At 44.5% G+C, this 23,772-nt stretch overlaps 1 protein-coding gene across 1 annotated transcript; it reads left to right on the top strand.

The window, feature by feature from the left end:
* Positions 1 to 281: 281 nt before the first annotated feature.
* Positions 282 to 23,202, top strand: onecut3a (one cut homeobox 3a). Its single transcript, XM_047342805.1, has 2 exons — positions 282 to 1,630; positions 17,831 to 23,202. The coding sequence occupies exons 1-2, from the start codon at positions 592 to 594 to the stop codon at positions 18,121 to 18,123; spliced, it is 1,332 nt and encodes a 443-aa protein (XP_047198761.1). The 5' UTR covers positions 282 to 591; the 3' UTR covers positions 18,124 to 23,202.
* Positions 23,203 to 23,772: the final 570 nt, after the last annotated feature.

The raw sequence follows: 23,772 nt of genomic DNA, 5'->3' as shown, positions 1-23,772 counted from the left end.
CATCTGAGTGTAAATGTTGCGCACGAACAGGATTGCAGAGGATTGCACTTCTGTGTTTTTATCTCAACAAGTGTCTAATGTAATCTTTTTGCAGGAATTCGGGGTTCAGTGTGCAACATGAAGAACCCCATGACATGGGGAGGGGGCAGTGACGTCAGACTGGCCCCAGACAGAGGGCGCGAGTGCGAGGATGCACCGCGGGGGCGCGCACATGCGCACACAGGCTCAGTCTCATCCCTGACATGAGCGCGGGCGCGTCAATATACACACAGAGAGCGGAGCGGCGCTTTGGGTACAGTGGTGCTCCACAGCGGAGAGAAATCCAGGCAGGCGCAGCTAGACACCTTCACGCACCGAGCGCAGAGGTTTGATTGCGGCGCAGTTTGCGTGGCGGCCGGGGACCCGATCTTTTAAAACCATGCTGGATTGACTGCAGAGAGGCAACTACAATCAATGGCTTGGATTTGAAATCGTTCAAAATTTATTGGAAAGGAGCGTGAGATAGAGCGACAGTGAGAGAGAGCGGGAGAGAGAAGCGCGAGGGAGAGAGCGAGAGTGGCGAGAGGGGTGGAAATAAAGATCCTTTCAACAATGGAGCTTACAATGGAAAACATTGGAAATCTGCACGGTGTGCCTCACTCCCATCAAACGAGCGACTTAATGAACTCCGCACACGCGCGCCAGTCGTCGTCGCATCGGAACTTGGTGTCGCACGGACGGTCAGCCATGGTGTCCAGCATGGCCTCGATACTGGAGGGAGCGGGGGACTACCGCACGGACCATGCTCTGTCCGGCCCCCTGCATCCGGCGATGACCATGTCGTGCGACTCCGGGATGAGCCTGAGCAGCACCTACACCACGCTGACGCCGCTGCAGCACCTGCCCCCCATATCCACCGTCTCCGAGAAATTTCACCATCCGCACCCGCACGCTCACGCTCACCATCACCCGCACCAGCGACTTTCGGCCGGGAACGTCAGCGGCAGCTTCACCCTGATGAGGGACGACCGAAGCCTCGCCTCCATGAGTAACCTCTACGGCCACTACCCCAAAGACATGTCCGGCATGGGGCAGCCCCTATCCCCTCTGTCTAACGGTCTGGGGTCTTTGCACAACTCCCAACAGACTCTCAGCGCCTACGGTCCCGGAGCTCACCTGTCCAACGACAAGATGCTCTCCTCTGGGGGCTTTGAGTCCCACGCAGCCATGCTGTCCCGGGGAGAGGAGCACCTGGCCCGGGGTCTCGGGGGCCACGGGGCCGGGCTCATGACATCCTTGAACGGCCTCCACCATCACAGCCATCCGCACTCTCAGGCAAACGGGTCCATGCTGTCAGACCGGGACAGGCAGACGGTGGTGGGAGGCGGGCAGGGAGCTGGGTCGGGGCAGGTGGAGGAGATAAACACCAAGGAGGTGGCGCAGCGAATAACAGCGGAGCTCAAGCGCTACAGCATTCCCCAGGCCATCTTTGCTCAGAGGATCTTGTGCCGGTCCCAGGGAACTCTGTCCGATCTGCTGCGGAATCCTAAACCGTGGAGTAAACTCAAGTCTGGCCGGGAGACGTTCAGGAGGATGTGGAAGTGGCTGCAGGAGCCCGAGTTCCAGCGGATGTCAGCGCTCAGGCTTGCAGGTGAGTGAGGAGACAGCTCCCAACCTGAGTGATGTGGAGGGATCAATTAGAAGTCAATGTGGCGAGACTGTCAATACCTGCTCAAACAGACATTACTAGAAGTTATTAGTCGATTGTATCGAGGAAAACTTCATCATGACAGTTGGGGTGTTAGGTGTTTGGGGGGGATCTATATTTTGATTGATGCTACGATCCATGATAGTACAGCTGTTTGTGCAGCAACTGGGGGGTGTTATAAACAAAAGAGAGGTGGCATCTCTCCAAAGCAGAACGGGTGCAAACACAACCCGTACAGACGTATTTGGTTTTTACGCACGGTTTCAGCATGTACACACACACCCCTCTCCCCCTGTCTCACCTTCTTTTTCTCTCCCTCACACAAACAAAAACACACAGAGGACGAGGACAAACAAAGGAAATCAAAGCTGAGACCAGAATTGATCACATCTCGCAGCTATTACTTAAAACGCACAACAACCAAAACAAACATACACCCTAAGATAACTGCAGCTCAAATAACCCGGTTACAGTTCACCAAACGCACTTGATATAATACTTTGGCGCTTCATCTGTCAAATCGTTGCAAACGAGGATCGTCTGAGGCCTGGCCAAAGAGTCAGGGGCAGCGTGACCCCCCAATGGATCAATATTTCAGGTCCAGGGGTCCCCTTTCAGAGTGGCGTATAATAATAAATGATCGATTTGGATCAGAAAGACAGAGACACAAACAGATGCGTCTTTCTCTGGCCTCTGTTGTCGCGATGTGCAGATATTAAGAGATATCTTGTCTCCAAAGTTGGTTTAGGGCCTGGTGTAGATATTCTGCAGCTGTCGAAGTATGAGTGGGACACTGTAACAAAAACTACTAGTCATTCCCACTGTTCAATATAAGAGACGATTTGTAACACAAATCCTTACTACCTCTACCTGGATGTTTCATATCCTTGATGCATTGCTCGGATTTGTTTTGCTCCGAGATTATCCCACTTAACGCTGTGATTTGATCCAACACCCCCGCCCCCTTCCTTTAAAACCCCTTTAACACTTACAACCTGCTTAACAGGACGTAAATGAAACCGAGAGACGTCGCAGCGGGGTTAAAACAGAGATGTGAGTGAGAGGTCCCCTCTCATTGATGTTTGTGTAAAGGCCCTGTTCAGACGTGCATGCGCTCCCAAACGTCAATCAGCTCCTCTGCGTCGTATTTCAGAGAACAGTTCAATTAAGCAGATATAGTGGCATATTTTAGTTCCAGTCGATGCCCTATTGAAAAGCACTTAATGGCATGTAAATTGTTCCTTTGCGCATTTAGTGGGGTTCTGGTAAATAAAGATTTAAACACTCCCACAATTGTCTCTTTAAGTGCCACTGCTGTTAAAGCTAATTAGGCTGTGGGGTTTTATATCTTCCACACCCGGAGTCAGGATAAAACCCCCCAGTCCAACTGACATGTTGGAGTGTGGCACAGTCCTGCGCGCACTGAGCACCTACTGCGTATTGTAATCTGGTTTGGGCTCAGGACAGCGTGTACAGGTGTAAGAGGTGCGCGTGTGTGTGTGTGTGTGTGTGTGTGTGTGTGTGTGTGTGTGTGTGTGTGTGTGTGTGTGTGTGTGTGTGTGTGTGTGTGTGTGTTTGTTTGTATGTGCGTGTAATACAATACATACAATGTATATGTGTGTATATGCATGTAACTCTACATACAATTAATTCAATCAAACAACTACTATTACAAAAAGGGAGAAGAGGAAATTAACATATAAACTCTACAATAGCAAACTTTTTAATGTTTTTTATCCACATTGTATTTATTTGTATCTGTTTTCATCTAACAAAAAATGTGTGTGTGTGTGTGTGCGTGTGTGTGTGTGTATGTCTGTAAATTACAATACATACAATATGTATGTATAGATAATTGACTACAATTACAATTGCTACCATTAAATACCTACAATTCCAAAAAAATAATCTTATCCACATTCTATTAATCTGAATCTGTATTCATCCAACACAAATAGTGTGTGCGTGTGTTTGTGTGTGTGTTTTGTTAGGCTGCACAACACTCTAAATTTAACCCAGCCTAGATAGATTTTATAAATAGTCAAATTTCTAAATGTATTATAAAACATTACATGTTTCTTCTAAATATAATATTTCTACTAAATCTGTTTATTTCCCCTTGCTGAAACAGCAGATTTCCAGCCTGTATTGTTCGCCCAGAATTCATTTTGCTGAAATGACAAATGACTTCGTATGTAAATGCACGGGGCAACATTTTTACTTATTGCATTTAAAATCGCCATTATCCTCAGGTCCGCATGTGGGCTGAGAGTATATGGGGGTGGCTGGCTGGGTGGGGGGTGATGCTGAAAGTGAGGCTGGGCCATACTTGGTCGGCCACATCAATCAATAAATTCAAATTACTATTCCAAATTCATCACAGTCACACAAATCAATGCAGCTGCCCTGCTTAGCTAATGTGAAAATGCCAGTGTCTGCACACACACACACATGACAATCTACCCCTGAAACGAAAAAAAAACCACACACACACATACAGCCCTGTTTGGCGGGATTGTGTGTCCTTCACGCTCAACATCTCCCAATGCAACGAGGGCACAGACCCACATGCTTCCCCACCTATTGTGTAAGGGCAATAACACTAAGGCCAGGCAAACAGCGAGGCTTTTTATTATATGATACATATCCTCTGCACTTTAAGGCACATGCATCAGTCCACTACAGTGTTAAATAAATGGGGCAGCTTCATTGTTAAAGCTCTGAGGAGTGAGAGAGACTCCGGGCGACGTGAGGTTTGGGAGGCGTTTAAAGATCGTATAAACGATGAAAACAATTCGTCTTTGCATCTGTGTTGAATTCCACACTCCATCTCAATGTATTTGGTCGGGTCAATACGGCCCTGATCGATAAGGATAGCCAGTGCATCTATCAATTATCCCGCCTCAGCACTCTCTCCCATTGGTCTCTCCCCTGGAGCAGGGAAGGGGAGAGTGAGAGTGAGAGAGGGGGGAGGCTGGATCCGGACAAAAGGGGGAGGAAAAGGGACAGCTGTTTTAAAAAAGAGAGAAAGAAAGGAAGAAAGCTCCTGCAGAGGTCTTTTTTCCCCTATACTGTAATCATGTACACCCTCTCACTCATCTGCCCTTTGGGGTTTGGGTTATGCAGCCATTGGTTAGCCTCACACATTTAACACATCTTTCCACACAGATGCTGCACAACAGAAAATAACGTGTGTTAAAATTCCATAAACAACACGTTGTAATTCCCAGTAGCATGAATTATAGACGTATTTCTCACCAGATGTTTCCTCTAAGACCTTAATTCCTCTGTGCCATGACATACCAAGATCCAAATCACAAAAAAAGCGCACTTGCTTCATTACCATCTGAATGGCCGGAGACACGTGCCAGGGGTGCACAGGTCAAGACCCACAGGACACGGAGGAAAAACATTGTTGCGAATCAGGGTGCAGAGAGGCCGCCATTCACATCACACATTACAATGGACTACACACGCAGTTTATGTAGTGCATGCAGGCAGGCCCTGCAGTCCTGGAGCAACACCCAACCCCCACATCCCTGTCAAACTGCGCACATTTCCCTGGGTAAAGCTCTCCATCATTTTCTTCGGTTGAGTAAAAATATTTTCATAGAGCTGACAAGCAACTCCTAGGTTATTTCGTGGGTTTTTTTCTTAACTAGATGCAGAAAATAGATACAATTTGCATATTTTAGAACTAAGTGCTTGACTAAAAATCAACTACATTATTATATTATTAATTTGCTGTATATTTTACCAGAAGATGATAACAGCTGGTTACAGGTTTTTATTATTTCCCTTCACAATAAAGGCAAATATAGATTTTGTGGTTTTGTGGTGCTGTCCATGGTGCTGAAACGTGCACCCTAAACACTGACCTGCAGCATCTTGTCTCTGTTTTGAGGACAATCCAATGTGGTGAGCGAGGGTTTTTTACCAATACATAGTTAATAGCATTCTTGTATAGGCCCTAAACACCATTATTTCATCCAACAGCTTCCACCCATCGATCAATATTACAATCCACAATCGTGTCAATCACAGCATCCTACTTTCCTGTCCAGTGCGAAGCCACGCGGGGGTTTCCATTTAAATCACATCCCTGGCTTTTGTTTGTTGTTTGCATTGGAGCTGCGGAATAAATTTGGACCCTCATGCGAAAAAAATATCCCATAAACAGTCAGGAGTGATGCTCTTTTTTGGGGAGGTCATTTGAGCCACGGATAATGGGTTTAATTGGATTGAGCATTAAGATGTGATTGATGCCGGATAGGCTAATCTAAAACAGGATTTTTTTTTTTCCTGCATGAAGACTCGGCTTGATGTTAGCCTGCGAAATGATCGATTGATACGTTAATAATTGATGTGTGAGGGAAAGATAGGGGAGTAAACAGTGCAGCTGCGGTTTTCAGAGCCTCGTTGTTCGTTAAGCGCATGAGCTGTAAGTACCGAGACGCGCATGTACGAGCATCGCCTTTGAAATCCTCTGGTGGGAGAGCAACAGTCATTTTCTTGAGGTTATACCTCCGGGCTATTTTGCTTAAATCCCGGGGTTCAGCGCAGCTCGTGGCAGATGAGATGACATCTCACGCCGTGCATCATTATCTGCAGCCCTGAGTGAGGAAGCATGGTCCTATGTGTGTGTGTGGTGGAGGCAAAACCCAATTAATTCAACTTTAAATTAGTAGCCTATAAATCTTCATGTTGTAGGCTGATATTAATATTTATCACATATACATATAGCCTAAAATATGATTGATTTTTGTTAGATTTGGACTGTTTGCAACTATAGAGGCCACAGCTCCCCATCCTGCATTACTGTAGGCCTATCTATAACACAGTACAATATTATATAGCACCAGCTCCAGTCTGCCCTGCATACGTGTCGCCTCCTTCTCTCCTGTGTGTATGTGATCGGGATGTAGAGTGCGTCTGCGCCACATTGTTAAGGCCGATCTGGCGAGCCCTGAATCTGTATCGATTTCCATTCCCCCGGCCTCTCCTCTCCATCTCTGGAGCTGCGCCATGCAGCCATGCAACCCCCCCTCCCCTTACACACACATCCCTCCATCTCCACCATGCAACACCATTTCTCCCATTAACAGCTCAGCCTTCATAACACACAACAGAATGACTAATGAACGCACACGCGCTCTCAGGCAGGCTTGTTGCTCACCTCCCGCCTGCCCTGGTCAAAAACAGTCAAGTGCTGACGCTAAAATCTGAGAGGTATATATATATACATTTTCATATTTCTGTGATGGAGACCACGCGAAGTTAACAGTCGTTTAACCTCTTCGTCTCTGATTATACATCCCACCCACACCGCTGCTCCGTCCTGCGCACACACGCTGACCATGCCGAACGACTTATTTAAAATAAGGTAATTTTAATAGAAATCAGATGAGTCCAATTCCAATTCACACGGGTGGGGGTGGGGGACGGGGGGGGCACTTAGTAATTAGAAATGCAGCAGAGGTCTGTACAGTCTCGAATACCGTCTCTTCTATTTTAGATGATCAATTCCTACGCTACTCCGTCGCCCCCTCGCCAAGCCGGATCGATAGGAGAGAATGACCTTTAAATCAAATTGCTGGCAGAGTCGACTGAATGCACGCGGCTAGCATCAAAGGGTTAATGGCACTGCGCCCCCGCCCCCCCACACACACACACACGCGCGCGCACACACACACACACACACACACACACACACACACACACACACACACACACACACACACACACACAAACAAACTCCATCCCTCCTACCCTTATAGGCAGAAATACAAAAGGGCCCCCAGATCACAGATAATCATAATTAAATCTGATTATTCGTCTTTTACGCATAGGAGTCAAATGGCTGCGCAAAAAAGGATTTCCAAGATAAAGGTTGTGTGTGGATCTGTCTGTGGTGATGGCTGATGACAAACAAATCAAACTGTGGCTTTTGACCTTCCAATGTGTGTGTGCGTGTGTGTGTGTGTGCGTGTTTGGGGGTTACATAAGACCCAGGGCCAGTGACGGTTGTACAGAGCTCATCATGCAGCTCACCCCTGTTGTTACGTAACACCGGTGGGCTACCCCCCAAAATCTGGGCGCGCACTGACGCATGCAACGCTTCCCCGCAAATCCTGCAACCTCCTCCTTTAACCTGATCCAAGCAAACACTGGCCCAGTGACCTCACCGGCCTCACACTGTTATATATCACTGAGGAAACACCTGAGATATACATAACTGTGCGATCTAGTGTTTCTGCTCCCTATGAGTGAGGAGTCTGATATGTGGGGTAAATAAGTAACGGATTACTTTTTCTGGTGGATAGATCGTAAATCTGTGTCCATGCAGCGCCGCTGAAGCAGCAGCAGTGAGGAGGCAGCGATGTGTCCACACATTGGCTGCTTATCTGAAGTCCCGACAGCCCATCGCTTATTAAAGGCCCGATAATGGCTTGTTTAATGCGCAGGCTAAAAACACGAGGCAAGGACACTGTCCACGCAATTACTGTGAGGAGAGGCTGGAGTCCACTGTAAGGTTTCCATAACAGATGGGAGTTATTTAATCTCACAATAGCTGGAACATATGACATTCAGTAGATACTCTACAATAGATAGATATATTATAGATTTTGAGATCAAATAAATCAGATTCTACTTATTTCTTTCCTGATACATACCGATAAAGGGAATCTGATGTATTTGGGAGTTGATAAGAAGAAAAGATAGGCAACATATTTTCCTCAGTCATATCACAAATTAAATTATGTCTCGTAAATTTGCTACACTGAAGGAGAAAACATATTTTCAGAGCCAGTAAAATATGAAATGAAGTGTTGGACTTGACATTTTAGTCTTATATTCTCCGTTTGGATTTTTAATAAATATACGAGTGATAATGTGAAAAGGAAACAGAGACAGAGCGGTTCGGATTCTGCTGCTGACAAATGTGCCTCGGCCTTTTTTGAAATGAGAGCCTGCAGATGGTTTGTACAGAACCTCTGAGTCTCAGGGTCGATCACAACAAAGCCGCAAACACACACACACACGCACACACGCACACACGCAAACACACGTACACAAACACACAGATACACACGTTGGTGTGTATCGTACCCACAGATGCAACTCGAAACTCCGGTTGGGCAACCCCACACAGATCAACAAAGGAACAAAACGACTGTGAAATCAATTGATGGATGAATCGATGTCACCCCATAAAGCCTTTGTATTACATGTTATTAAATATAACGAACTGGCTGCGGGTTATTCTAAAATTATGAATTTAACTTTTAATTCGTCTTTACTGAGCCGCTAATAAAATGCTGACTTATTATTTCTACTGTGTGAGGAGAACACTGCAACGTGTGTGTGTGTGTATTTCAATATTTTTCGTTTTCTTGACGTTTTATATTAAAAGACAGCAGTTTTAAACACCATCAAATATATAAATAAGAAATAAATAATACGATAAACAACAACACCAATCATAATAATAACAATACTACTACTACTAATATTAATAATAATAATAACGATGGTCTATATATATTTATTATTATGATCATTATCTATTTTTCAATCATCAAGTAATTTGGCAAAAAGATTTAATGAAAAGGTATTTTACTAAGTAAACTGTAAAAATAAAAAGTTGTAAAATGCAGGCTCAATCTACTATAGTACATAATTTCAACTCATTCGATTTGCAAACGGTGACAAATGGAATTTGAAATAAAAATAATTAAGATTTTATTTTATTCAATGTAATATCTCGGGGGTTTTTTTGCATTAAAGGAACATGCAGTGAAGTCAATAAGCGCTGGGTTACACGTATTTCACTCTCCTCCTCTCACATGATTGAGTTGAACTGAATGTGGACAATTCGTGCATGTTGAAAAGCTGTCCGTCTCCCCGCAGAGTGAAGTGTGTCCTCTGACTGTGCGACAGAGAAGACATGAGCAGGGAGGTGACAGCCAGGAGCGCTGCGGACATTTGAGGGAAATTATTTATCTTTTCTAAATATGCGCACCTCACCATTAGCAGTGGTGACATGGACAGAAGAAGGGAAACTTTGACCTGCTTGACCTGTGTAAACCTGGCTATAGCCCTGCAGGATTTAAAGGTTGATTAGTACCGTGAGCACAATAGTTCGGGCTTACTTTCTTTCAATTTTCCTTCGCATATCGGACTTTTTCTTTGCTTTCCCACTATTCCAGAGCTTCGGGCAGATTTACGCAGCTTTAAAAACGCGTGTAAACTCTGCTCAGTAAATGAAAAGGAGCTTAAGGGGAGTTTGGCTGCTGGCACCGGCCTCACATCCGCATGGATGCCAGAGCTGAGAGTCTATTGAGCGGCCACAGAGCTTCTCCACCCACCGCTCACCCTCCAAATCCACAAGAGCCCACAGAGACACACAACAGTTGCAATGTTAATTCATTGCTGTTAATTCCTTATGCGGTGAATTTGATGGTTTATCTCTGTTTCTATTATTTTTGAATATGAAAGGTTTTTTTTCATTCAGATTTTTTGCAGAACATAACGAGTTAACCAATAACCAATATACATATATAACCACATTCAAGCATATTTTCCAAATTTCTCAAAGTAAAAAAAAAAATCTAATAAATTCATTTATTTTCGAAAACACACACTTTCACACACATAAACACACGCTGCTATGTGGCGGACCCACACACACCTGTTGTTCTGGGGCATGACACGGTACAGGCCTTCCTCGCTGTCTACAAAATAAAGGCTCGTGATCATTACCGCCATCACGCATAACTGGTCAAAGCAATTATGAATGAAATCAATGATAATCGCGGGTAAGAGTATCACACTAACAATGGATCCACTCACACAAATAAATGGCGGACCAAGGCTGCTATTAAACTGGCCAAAAAAGAGAGCGATGATAATAACGCAAGTTTAAATTCAGTCATACTGTTCATTCAATCATGCGCTTAAATGGCTCAGTGCATTTAATTATCTAAAACCTCACAAGGAGGGTGATCACCACAGGCTGCAGCCTTCACTGATTAATGCATTTTTTTTTTTTTAGCACGGTGCAATTTCTCAGGTTTACCACTGGGTTGCAAATAACACGTGGGGGCGAAAACAAGGATTGAAATTCTATTTCTCAGGTGCATTTTCAAATCAGTTCAATTCTCGCACCGAATCACAACGAACATTGTCTCAAGGCTCTTTGCATAGTCATAGTCAGTTCCCACAAGGAGCGAGTATTGGAGACCGTGGACGGGAAGAAACCTCAAAGGAGATCCGGACACAATCTGCGTCGACTGGTTGGGGTGAGCAGAAAAAGACGGGGGAGAGAGAAGAGAGAGGGGGGAGAGAGAAGAGAGAGAACACGAACAGTTGTGTAACCGTCATATAAGCACTGTCAGATTGGTTGTTATAATGAAACTAATAATAGTAATACTTCTAGATATAATGATTTAGCACCAGCTAAATAGTAGTAGTAAAATTAACAGTAGCAATAATGCTATACATGCTGATATATACAATAGGGTACTACTACTACTACTTATAGTGATAATAATAATACCAATATCTGGATCCTGTAGCTCTCATGGGGTTACAAAAAATACAAAATAAGATGTTTTTGATGCATCTATATATGTATATAAACACACACATACTCTTCATCAAAACATACATTCCATGCAATCACGATAGATGATGCAGCAAATTTGAAAAGGTAATCGACGCTGACTAAAATGTTGCAGGCACGAGTGTTGCAGCAGTGAGGTGCGATGTGCATGGGTGAGGGGTGTCACCGGGTTCAGGCCTGAGTGTTATTGAAGGGCCAGAGAAGAAATGCCTCGCAGCTGAGTCTCGGGAGGTGGCAAACAAACACACTGTGTCGCTTTATCAGTATATTAACACCAATTCTCACTCATTACATTAAGGAATATTGAGCTGCGAGTGTTTTGGGGCCTGGCGAGTAGCGAGAGAGAGAGAGAGAGAGAGAGAGAGAGAGAGAGAGAGAGAGAGAGAGAGAGAGAGAGAGAGCTTGGCACTGCCCTGCAGCCTGGACACAATTGATGCCACAGTGTTCAGAGAGAGGGGCCGTGCGCGTACACGCTGCCATCAATCTTTAGGGCAACAGCCCGTGCGAAACAACAGAGACGTTACTTAATAAACAGACTGAAGCTCAAACATGAGGCTTCTTGCAAATAAACGCACATAGATTATCAGTGAGGAGCAGATTGCCTTCCAATGATAAACGGCCTGCGGACTGTGTGCACGTGTGCGTGAGTGTGTGTGAGAGACGAACGCGCCGAACCATAACCGGTAAACATGTTTATTGGTAAATTAATTAAATGAACAGACTTTGACCTGGGCTGCTGTAAAGGGATCACAAACAGGGCTCCGTGATTGGATTCCACACCGCGGGAGACTTTGGAATAAAGTGCTACAAGAAAAATAAACAGAACGGCAGCAGCAACATTTAAGATGCAGATGTGCACTCGTGGTTTCATGGGCACAATATTAGTGGAGCTTTGACTTTCTCATCATGAGCAGGAAGGGCAGTGATGATCAATAAATGATTAATGCTCACGGTGGACTTGGGGCAGGAGGCAGCTGCTGGATCATACAGTCAGTCCACACAGGTAAAACAGCAGATGATCATTGACTCGCTTTTTTCCCCTTCTCCTCCTCCTCTTCCACACCATGTTTTCAGAAAGCTGGATCATCACATCCCCTCCTTCCTTCACAGTGGAGGTGGTGGGGTTTCCACGTCTCCCCCACACACATACACACACTCCATGAATCCCTCCCCGGGCCCGTCCCCCTCTCCGAGGCATAATTAATTGGACGAACTGAATTTCACACACGAATTATTCACGAATCTATCGATCGATATTGAACACCCAGGGCCTTTCTCTTAACCTCGCTTGGTTTGTCGTGAAGCAAAGAATATTAATGTCATCAGCGGGGAAAGGAAATAGGCCCAAGTTATGGAGTTTTTCAGCCGAGCATAAAGGGGAAGAAAAAAAAAAATCACTCATTGAGGAATTTGATGGAGGAAAAGGTGCAATCAGGGGAAATGTATTCAATGACATGATCTGCATTATTCATAGGAAATGATATCAAAAAAATATTTTACAATATAACAATATATAAATTATAATAATTGAGTTTTGTCAGATGTGGATGCTGCAGCTCTGGTCAAGGTGCATGAGCAGAATCCGATCAAGGGAAGTGATATTCAATGACATGATCTGCTTCATTAATGTAGAATAATAAATCATATTACAATATAACAATAAATAATAAAAAATAACAATAGTCGAGTTTTGCCAGATGTGGATGCTGCAGCTCTGGAGTCAAAGCTGCATCTATGTCAAATGTGCACAAAATAAACCCCAGGACGCACATGTCTTTGTTTATCGGTCTCTGTGTGAGGATGTATTCAAAGTGGGTCAGCTCCTGTTCACACGCACCAAGTGAGAGAAGTCACATCTGTTTGTGTCCGTGCGTGTGTCCGCGGGGTGCGTTCGCCTCACAAAACAACTCCCAACACCAAAAAAACCCAGGATTTCTGCTCCTGTGCACGACTTTATGTCCGTCTCTCTGCTCGGTGCCTACTGTAGCTCTAAAAGCTGCAATGATCGATTTTTTTTCTTTTCTACGCCGAGCTTGGTTCAGTAATCAGGGCCCCCTTCCTCACCGATCGATCGATATTGATTACTAAATCCAGCGCCTGTAGCAAAGGCAGCGCCCCCTGTGCAGCCGGGGCCACGGCGAGAGCGACACCTGCCGATCGAAGCGGCACAAAGCAAGTTAGTCGATCGAGGTGGGCAGGACGTGACTCGCCGGCGGAGAGATGTGGACATAGAAGCTGGGACATTGTTGTGCAGGGACATTGAGACAGAACCAACACGTCCCCTGGCTACGTGTTTTATGTTCTTATTGTATAAACACCTTTATGGATCTATGTTTTCTGATTTTTGTGACTTTAATCCTTCATTCCAAGGGAATAAAGTCATAGATTTGTTATTTCAACCACTGACCAACAAATAATTGATGACTTTAATCCTAAATTCCAAGGGAATAAAATCATGAATTTGTAATATAGACCACTGATCAAAAATAATTTCCCTTGAATTTCCCCTACGTGATTATTGACATCTTAAAAACGAACCCATTCACACATTTTGTAAGATGCATCTTTCTGTAATACGTAGAAGTTGATTTACTGCAATTTGATGAAAATTAAAATATTTTCCATTTTGAAGAAAGATTGAGATAAAATAAGCAAAATAACAAGCTCATTCAATACATGCATTAATTACAAGACAAAAACTGCAGCAATTTCTGCAAAATACTAAATTTGATGGTATTACACCTGATGCTGTGGGTGCTTGAGTTTTATTTCTGCTTACATGTGTGAGGTCACACATCTGGGTGAACCACAGAAGATAAGAAAGCACACAATGGAGGGAAAAGGGGTGTTCAGTATCTGCAGAAAATACAGATAATTAGACTTAAAGATTGAAATACAAGATTATCATATTATCATTATAGCCTATATAACTAGACCTATTTCGATAATTTTGACTGTAGTAATCTAGCCTGAAACACAAAGGAATGTGTTACAAAAACAGGGTCCAATATATGTTAACCAATATATATATATATAAAAGAAACAGAATTGCAGTTCACTATCTGGATTTTGGGATAAGACATCTCTCTTTGAGGGTCCCACATTTTGATTTGTTCAGTAATGTAGAGATGAGTAGTGACTGTGCAGGGAAAGACATGTCGTGCATGTGAGGACTGTACCTGCTGCTCATTCTCAGACTTCAAACAGGCCTGGTGGAGCCTCAGTGCATGTTCAGGCTCATCGTCCCGCTGGGAAACGAATCCTCTTCCAGAGATGGCATGTCTTCACCGAGTGAATCTCTATGATCACCACAGAGCTGATCCAATGAAAGATTCTATAATCATCCTTGCACCTGAACATTTCTAATGATATGTCTGCTAACATAAGCCCTCTAATGTAAGATTAAAAGAATTAAGACATCACAGTGTCTGCAGAATAAAAAACAACAAATACACTCAACTATCAAAAATGCATCTAAATTTACACACAGTGCAATATATAACAGTGATCAACAACAATATACACATTTAAGCCCAGGTTGTGTTCTCCAGTTGGATTTTCTACTGTTCAGTAAATTCACAACCACCTCATGACTCCTTTAAATCATATTATCTGTTCAACTGGGTTTTATGTCTTGGATACAGATGTTCTACTTTTTTTTAAGGTGGCCAGTCTAAGTCACTTTAGGTGCTGGTGTAAACTACAGTGCGTTAGTTTTAGCCCATTCAAATAATTTCAATTATATTTATTTAAAATAGAACAATTTGACCCGATGATGGTTCAATGTTCAGTTAACTGATTAATCTCTCCTAACATTGGCCGGGGAAAGTGGAAAACACAAACTTATGTACAAATATAATACACTTATATATTTGCACCTGCATTATATCACATGCATGACAATAGACTCTGGTTTATAAGTGGTGATATGATCCAAACAACTCATCACAACAACAATGCTATACATGCAAAGAGATATACGCAAGTCAGACATATCTCATTTTCATACAAGCTTTGCTCAATAGTTTAACGTCCATCAGTCACACATGATGTAAGCACGAGGTGTGTAAACCAACTGCATCTATAAAAATGAGTTATCAACAGTTCTTGGTTGTGTTTTCAGTGAGGCTGTTGTCATATTGATGAACGACAAATAAATCAATTTGCCGCTAAATCCATCGAAGGAGTAGGGCCTGCCAGCGTTAGTCTGTGGATTACTGGATGATATTTAGCTTGGTCTGTGGCTACGGCTCCAACAGAACCCATGGATTCTGAGGGTTTAAAAGTGTCTCTCGTGTCATTACACTTGGAGCGACTTCGTTAAAGGCCCTCGCCAGTGTCAACGATTCCCTCACAAAAGCTTTATGTGACTTCTTGCAGCTTTAATGGTCGTCCTGTAGCATCTGACCTGCGGAGACTTAACTCACCATGACACTGAATAATTTCACCAAACCATAAAATGACATCACTCTCCTCCTCCTCTTCCTATACTCCTCATTGTCATGACTACCCTTAATCCCGTAATAAATCAAAGTATGATGATTGTACATACTGTACATACAAGCACGCATTTGGACGATTCTGTATGTGGCATATCAATATACGCGCACTTGTGTGATATATATATTTATACAGCTTCGGTGTTGATGTGAAATATGAATATGATGGATTGGCCTGTGTGCAGGTTAGACATCTGTAGTAAACAGATTGGACTGCAATGGCTGATCAATGGGCTCTGTTCCGCTGTAATTAGACACACAGCGCCACTGCTTGGCTCCAGCCACTTCAGCATAATCACAACCCCCCCCACCTCAAGCGTGCGCGCCCACACACACACACACACACACACACACACACACACACACACACACACACACACACACACACACACACACACACACACACACACAATTAAAGTCAGAGAAGGGAGAAAAAAAAAATGTCCTTACATGCATCAGGACACACACTCACCCACAGCATGGGAGTGAGACATTATTGAAGGCGAGTATGAAAGTATTAGACAATACTGAAGGCAGCAGGTGGAGACCCCACAGGGATGGCATCTTTCTCTCTCTTTTTCTCTCCAATTTGCCCTCGTTTTATTGAGACAGTAGGGAAGCTGAGAGGGACACACAGTCTTGTTCTGGCAGGATTCGATCCTCAGCCAGCAGGGGAACGTGTGGCTGCAGAGGTGATGCCTTAACCTTGCACACACACACACACACACACACACACACACACACACACACACACACACACACACACACACACACACACACACACACACACACACACACACACACACACACACACACACACACACACACACACACACACACACACACACACACACACACAAAACTCCTCCTATACACCATCTCTGGGCGCCGATTCTGCCTTTTACCCTGCGCCTGATGTCTGCTGCTCTCCACCTGTCTCCTACAAATACTTTTGAGTTACAGCACACTTACCCACAATACAGCATTCTATTAACTATTAATTTCTGTGTTCACTGCTCGCAACCCCACCACCAACCCCCTCCCAAACGTGTAAAAAAACTATATTCGCTGCGTTTTCTTTTGAAAATTGCTCTGCGTATGGGAAGGGGGCTCATAGCAGCCGGTGCATGCACCTCTTGAGTGTTTGTATTTGGAGGGTGGGGGGGTGTGGGGTGTGGGAGTGTAGAAAGTGTTATAAATACACTCTCAGAGCTCAATAGAAGGGGGCTCCAGTGGGCTCCGTTTGAAGTAGCAGACTGTAGACCTGCTGGGGGGGAGAATTCTGACCTCAGTCCCCACAGAGAACCCCCCCAATTCCTACAGCAAAGTCGGTCAATATCTCTCTCTCTCTCATTCTCCTTCACTCGCTGCCCCTCCCTCCTCTCCTCAGCTCTTCTCTTTGGTTCTTATACACTCTCACACACGCGCGCGCACACACACACATGCACACACTTTGTCTTACTCCTCCACTTTCTCTGTTCTTTTCTCTCCAACCTTTTCTTTCCCTGCGTCGGCCCCTCCTCTATCTCTCTCATTTCAACACACACTCACAAAATGCTTACTTTTGTGCAACAGTCACTCAGTCCCCCATTGCGACTCAAACTGCATTAATATTGAATCAAACAGCAGTGTCTCCAGCTAGCAGGCAACAGCCAGTCTCCTCCCTCCACCCACCCCACCCCATCTTTCTCTCACCGCAGGCTGGCTCCCTGTCTGCACTCTGCAGGATGGAAGGAATATTCCCACTGGGCAGGAGGCATGGATTAGCTTTAAATCAACTTTAATATGGCAATAGAGATGGAGCTGTAGAATCTCTGCTGATGTATAAACTAAGTTTTATGTGTTTTAAGTCCTGGCTAATGATACATTTAGCGACTTAATTCCCTCCACATCTTGTCTTTGTTATTTAGCCACGAGATTATAATCACTTTTGTATATTTACCTTGCTTTGTGTTCTCTTTCCTCTCTCTGCCTCCCACTCTCATCCCCATCCCTCCCACCGCTGCCATCCACACCAAGCCTGCAAGCGCAAAGAACAGGAGCAACACAAGGACCGCAACACGGCGCCCAAGAAGCAGCGCCTGGTCTTCACCGACCTGCAGCGCCGCACACTCATCGCCATCTTTAAGGAGAACAAGCGCCCATCCAAGGAAATGCAGATCACCATCTCCCAGCAGCTCGGCCTGGAGCTCAGCACCGTCAGCAACTTCTTCATGAACGCCCGCCGCCGCTGCGTGGACCGCTGGCACGACGACCATGGCTCCAGCCCCGGGCAGCCAGGCCCATCCGCCACCACTTTCTCTAAGGCCTGAGAGGAGGAGAGGGCCTTCAGAGGGCCAGGGGGAACCGGTTGGAACAACAGGCATCATGGGAAATTTGGCTATGAAGCCTGTCGACAACAACCCACACCTGGCCTGGACCGTCTGAATGTGTCCTCTGCCTGAAAATCCTTTGTGCCATGCAATCATCTTTTTCGTCAGTCAGAATTTAAAGCTCTCACCTGAAACAAGCATAATCTGAAGGTGAACAGTGAAGTCAGGTTCACTCTGCATTTCTCACAAAAGGACAATCATTGATTCTGTCTTCTTTTGTAAAGAAAATCATTTTTATGGCATCTGTCAAAGTAAAGAGACACCAAAGATTTGATGTTTTTTTTTGTCGGACGGTATCTGAATTATGCTTCACCACCCAAGTAGCCACAGATTCTGATTTTTTTTCTTCTCCCAACTCACCTCCTTCGCGTCTGCCTCTCTTACTCTCCGTTACATCCCCTCTACGCCGGCACACGGAAGCAACAAGGGCGAAAGAACGGCAATAAATCTGACAACAGAACAGCACATAGCCTTATTATCCGAGCCCCATCCTGCACACACAAGGCCGTCATAAAGAAAACAACGCAGCCTATGAAAAAAACAACAAGGCTTTCCAATTCTCCGCCTCTACCTCCCCCCTCTCCTCTCCTCCTGCTGTAGTCTCCTTCATTCCTCGGCCAAAGGTATTCCCTGATGGCCAGCCATTTCAGAGAGCAGCTCAGCCTGATCATACAGCGAACTAATGAATTGAAAAATGAATCGATGCAGGCAGAGAGAGCGGGGCCTTGACCCCTCCTGAAGGTGAAACTCAAGATGCTCGGCAGTAGATACTCAGGTCTTCCGGGCCCAGGTCTATATTTTTTTGCACAGATGTTGGAGGCCTGTGGGGAGACGTGTCATTGTTCCTCTCAGCCTGAGCCTGAGATTCTGTGTCTCTCTGACCAAACAGCAGAGGCGAGTGAGATGTCTGGACACGCTTTTTTTGTTCTGCTGGGAGCTCTTCCTCTGATCAATAACTGAGAACCCAGCGACGACTACAACACGATCGGGATTCCAGCCAACTGCATTACAGCTGCATATGAAAAAGCAGAATGTAAGAGGAGCACATGGAACCCAGTGGAGATGGGGACACAAAGACCTCACTACTACTACAACTACTACAGCAGCAGCAGCAGCAGCAGCAGCAGCAGCACACCTCTCCCTCCCCAAGTCCTGCAACAGAGCAACAGTGCCCCCTGCTGTCGGTAGCAGACACCTGTGTCCGGCAGAGCGAGGGGGGTACAGAGTGGAGGAGAGGGAGGGAGGGACGAGCCACTAGATGCTGAGGAGAAGTCATGGCACAACACATTCAGGCCCTCACAGCTCTTTGAAGGCAGATCAATAGCTAACCATTATCCTATTGTTGTTCCTCATCCGACCAGCACTGGTGAAGCCGGAGGAGGGGGATGGTTAAAACCGGACGCTGAAATCACAAGGATTTAGCAAAAAAGGCAGGGATTTATTAAACCAATCCAAATCGTACAGAATCGTCGACACAATACAAACAGAAATTACACAAAGAGGGGATAGAGAAGTACAACAGGAGCAGTGATGAAAGGCTCACCGAGTGGAGGTTCAATTTACATTATTTACTTGTTCATTCTTCCACTTCAATCTCATCTGTTTGCAAAAAAAAAAGAGGCTCTCAACAAAAAGTGATTCAAACCAAATCTCCTGGTTACTCACGGTCAGTCGCTGTAACCACCACACTCCGCTGACTAAATGCTACAATAATTAGTGCCAATGCTTTACTGCCTTAATGCAAATCAGAGAATATGGTACTAGGGTTCACACACGGCTATACAATGCGCCCCGTGGATGACGGGAGGTGTGTGCCGTAGCCAACCAACAATCAGCTTTTAACTGAATTAAAATATACTTTTTTAGTAAAAGAAAGAAAAAAAAGAATCAGATTTTAAGGCATACAATAACCAAACCTCAAACGACAAAGATACCACACACATAGTATGTGTTACAAACAAAATGTCTCCAACACATACACTGGACACATTTTGAAGCAGAAGTGAAAATGACTCATTCTATCTTTGGTTCTCTACCTCCTCTCCCCTCTTACCCCCATTGCCCCCTCTCTCTCTATCTCTCTCCCTCTTTCTCTCTCTCTCTTCCTCTCTATATTGATGCGGGTATTTAATTAGTACCATAGACACAAAGTTTCTATTTCTTGTTACTATTGTGCTCTGTTGTGCATAAGTAAGGCACCTTGTTGATAAATCAAAAACAAAAAAATGAAGGACTTTTCAAAAGGAAAAAAAGGAGGGATGCAAGGACTGGACGAAGGACGTATTTTTTTGCATTCTGTGTGAATAGAGACTCGGAGAAGACATTTACCGTGAGAAAGAGAAAAAAAAAGAAAAACAGGGAGCTGCTGAAGAGAAGAATAAATGACGGGACGCTTTCTCCTCTTCTGGCAATTCTGTCAGAACTGTACTCTCAGCCCCCTTTAAGCTGAGCCCCAAGAACGGGGTAAAAACGGAAGGGGGGGGGGGATGAAACAATGACCTCCAAACGTCCTGGCTGATTCAATGTGTTTTATTGGAGGGTGGGTGTGCGGGGGGTCAAAGCCCAGGACTCAATAGTTATCTGTATGGTCTTAAGATGCAACTGTAGCATTTCCAACAATGTAGTCAGATTAGCGGTGCAGATTAGATAAGAGATGGGTCATTGAAGAGGAGCTGGTCGGGACGTACCAACTAACTTCACGTTGCTGTAAGCAGTGGGTTAAAAGACGCCAAAGGAAGATGAGCTAAAATCAAGTTTGTGGTATACAGTTCAGTGAGCATATAGCTAGATTCAGCTCTAGGTTATTAAGGCTGACAAAATGGCATTTGTTTGTAGTGAGAACCAATGTGGCTACCTCACTAAGCTGAGTGGTTTGTGAAACCGCCACTAATACCAAAGATACTGCAGCCTACCGGTCCCAAACTGCCTAGGGGGACACATACAAAAACAAAATAACTAAGAGAGCTCCCCCCCCTTGTCCCATCTTTGCCCAACACCATCACAAACACACTTGCACACATTATACACACACACGCATTTACATACATGTTAGTAGTAACAGCGCAGTCGGACTGCATCGTGCCACATAGGAGGAGGTGGCCGCCTTGCAGACAGAGTTGAGTGCCTTTTCCCTTCAACCACGGGTGGGACTGCACTGGACACACACACATGCATGCATAAAGCTACACACCCATTTACAAACACGCACTCACACACAGACAATGCACCCATAATTGGATGGACAGAAAGGAGGCTGGGTGTGTGTGGGGGGGCACAACGAGAGGGACACAGAGTGGGGGCTGTGTCAGCATTTTCTCCCATATTGACTTTCCATCTTGATACACTAGAATACAAGCACTTTATCATGTAGAAAGTCTATAAAACATTTTCTATACACTATTTATTTGAAACAAAATTATATGTTTACTCCTGAATCTGTCAGAGTCTTTGTTACTGTATCGTTGATCTTCTAGGAGCTCACAGCCTTTGTGTGTACTTTATTTTTATTTTTCCTTTTCCTCACTCTGCCTCGTGCGCTTTTACTCTCGGCCACTTTGCCTCCCTCACATCAGAGATATTTTTGTGTAACAGAGAAAGAGGGGGGTAAAAAGGCAGAGGCTTGAAGCGCTCAGAGGGCTGTAGTTGTAAAAAAAAAAAAAAAAAAAAAAACAACAACACACCACTGAATATCTCTTTCTCTCGCTCCACGGCGTGCAAGCACAGAGGCTGCACTAGGAAAAAGTGTGGAAGACTCACTGACAGTATATATAGACACAATCTCCCCCCTCCCTCCACCTTCTGTCCAGTCGACCTCTCCCCCTGGCTAGTGCTAAGACCCGGTAGGCGTGTGTTGACAATTAATTCTGAAATACCTCAAAAACCTTTCATGTAAACTTTATGTAATTTAAAACTGAAAAATAATAACTGCTAATGATAAACGATGATTATGAAACTATGATACTATGATAGTTAGTTTTGGAACTTGTGACTTGAAGCTTTATACTGTTAAAATTCCTTTTTATTCGTTCGCTCATTTTCTCTCGTACATTTCTCTTTCGTTCGTTTTTTGCTACGGCATGTACTTACTGTTTTTTCATAAAGGAAAAAAGACATTGTGAATGTTTCTGTGGAGGGGTTACACGAGAAAAGAGACAGAAGAGAAGGCTAGAGTAGAGAGAGAGGGATGAGAGCTACTCACTTTAGTTTACTTCAACAGCTCTTTCATAGGCAGGTACATTTAAAGGGAAAAGTAGAAAAAAAAGGGAAATTAATGAGAAAAATATGATTTGGGCTGAATTTTAAACCAAAAATTGATGTTAAACCAAAGGAGGGATGACCTTTTACTCATCGTTAGCTTTCTTCTGCCTTTAAGTTGTCTTTTCTCTGAAAAAAAATAATATTTCACAGTTACTTTTGAAGGTTCCTGGGTGTGTTCAAGTGCTCCTGATGTTCTTAGAATATTAAAGACCAGCACCTCCTGTTGAAAAGAAGGTGCGCTTTTCTTTCTTTTGTGCATGGATATTGTATAACTGTATAGAAACCAACAGGAATGACCTGTGATTTTTGTGGGGAGGAGGAAAAGGATGGAAAGACTCGGGAGTGGGTGGAGAAAGGGTGGGGGATATTTTGGTTATCGAAACAAAAACAAAAAAACAGGGGTGGGAGGATTTGGGTTTTAGGCGTTGGAGGGGTCCTTGTTTTTAGATTTTTTCCGTCACTGTTGGATTCACTGGTTGTGTGCATGTGTTGTTGCAACCCTTCCCCTTTTCCCCCCATGTTTCTTTGATGTATATAAATCCAGACAGTAGGGGGCAGTGTGTGCTGGGGGAGGTCAAACTCCTCTCCTCCCAATCAATAGCATCCAATCTTCATTCCTCGGCTTGAGGTCCTCACTCGGGTCCTGAACTGTGTGTCTTGCTTTTCCAAAGACAGGCTGTTTACTTGGAGTTAATCAGAGGGACACACACAGACCCGAGCGGCCTTGAATATACCTGTGTCTGTCTACATGCTTTTCTTCAATCTGTGTATGTGTGTTCATTTGTACCTATGTGGAAGACAAGTGTTTTCTTTTTCTTTTTTTTTAATGCTCCTTTACTATGGGTTGCAATATTTGTCATGCGAAAAATTTGAAACCATTTCTTACTGACTGACCGACCAACCGACCACAGTGCCACTCGGCAACCGATCGTCCCGCCATGCAGAAATGTCGTCAGCATTTACTGTCAAACAGCATATGTGTGTGTGAGTGTCATTTCGCACGCGGGGTGGAAACGGGTCGCCGGTGGGGCTGATGTAGACGACCCCCAGTCACACTGTGCTCTCCCTCTTCTGTTACCTGTTAATCAATCAGAACCAAGTGTCTTTGTGATGGTAGAAGACAATCAGTTTCAAAACAAGAAAAAAGGTAGAGAGAGGGCAGGCCAGTGGGGAGGAGGATGGGGAGGACGGAAGAACACACAAAAAATAATAAAAAATCAAGGGAAAAGAGGCTTTCTGAACCGTGACGAGCTGTAGTGCCTGACTGCCGAACGACTGCCCCTCACCGCCCCTTCTTCTCCCTCCCCGACACGTCCATGTGTCCCTCCATCA

The sequence above is a fragment of the Hippoglossus stenolepis genome, chromosome 14, assembly GCF_022539355.2.
Source record: "Hippoglossus stenolepis isolate QCI-W04-F060 chromosome 14, HSTE1.2, whole genome shotgun sequence".
Taxonomy (NCBI): Eukaryota; Metazoa; Chordata; class Actinopteri; order Pleuronectiformes; family Pleuronectidae; genus Hippoglossus; species Hippoglossus stenolepis.
This window is presented reverse-complemented; position numbering and strand designations above follow the sequence as displayed.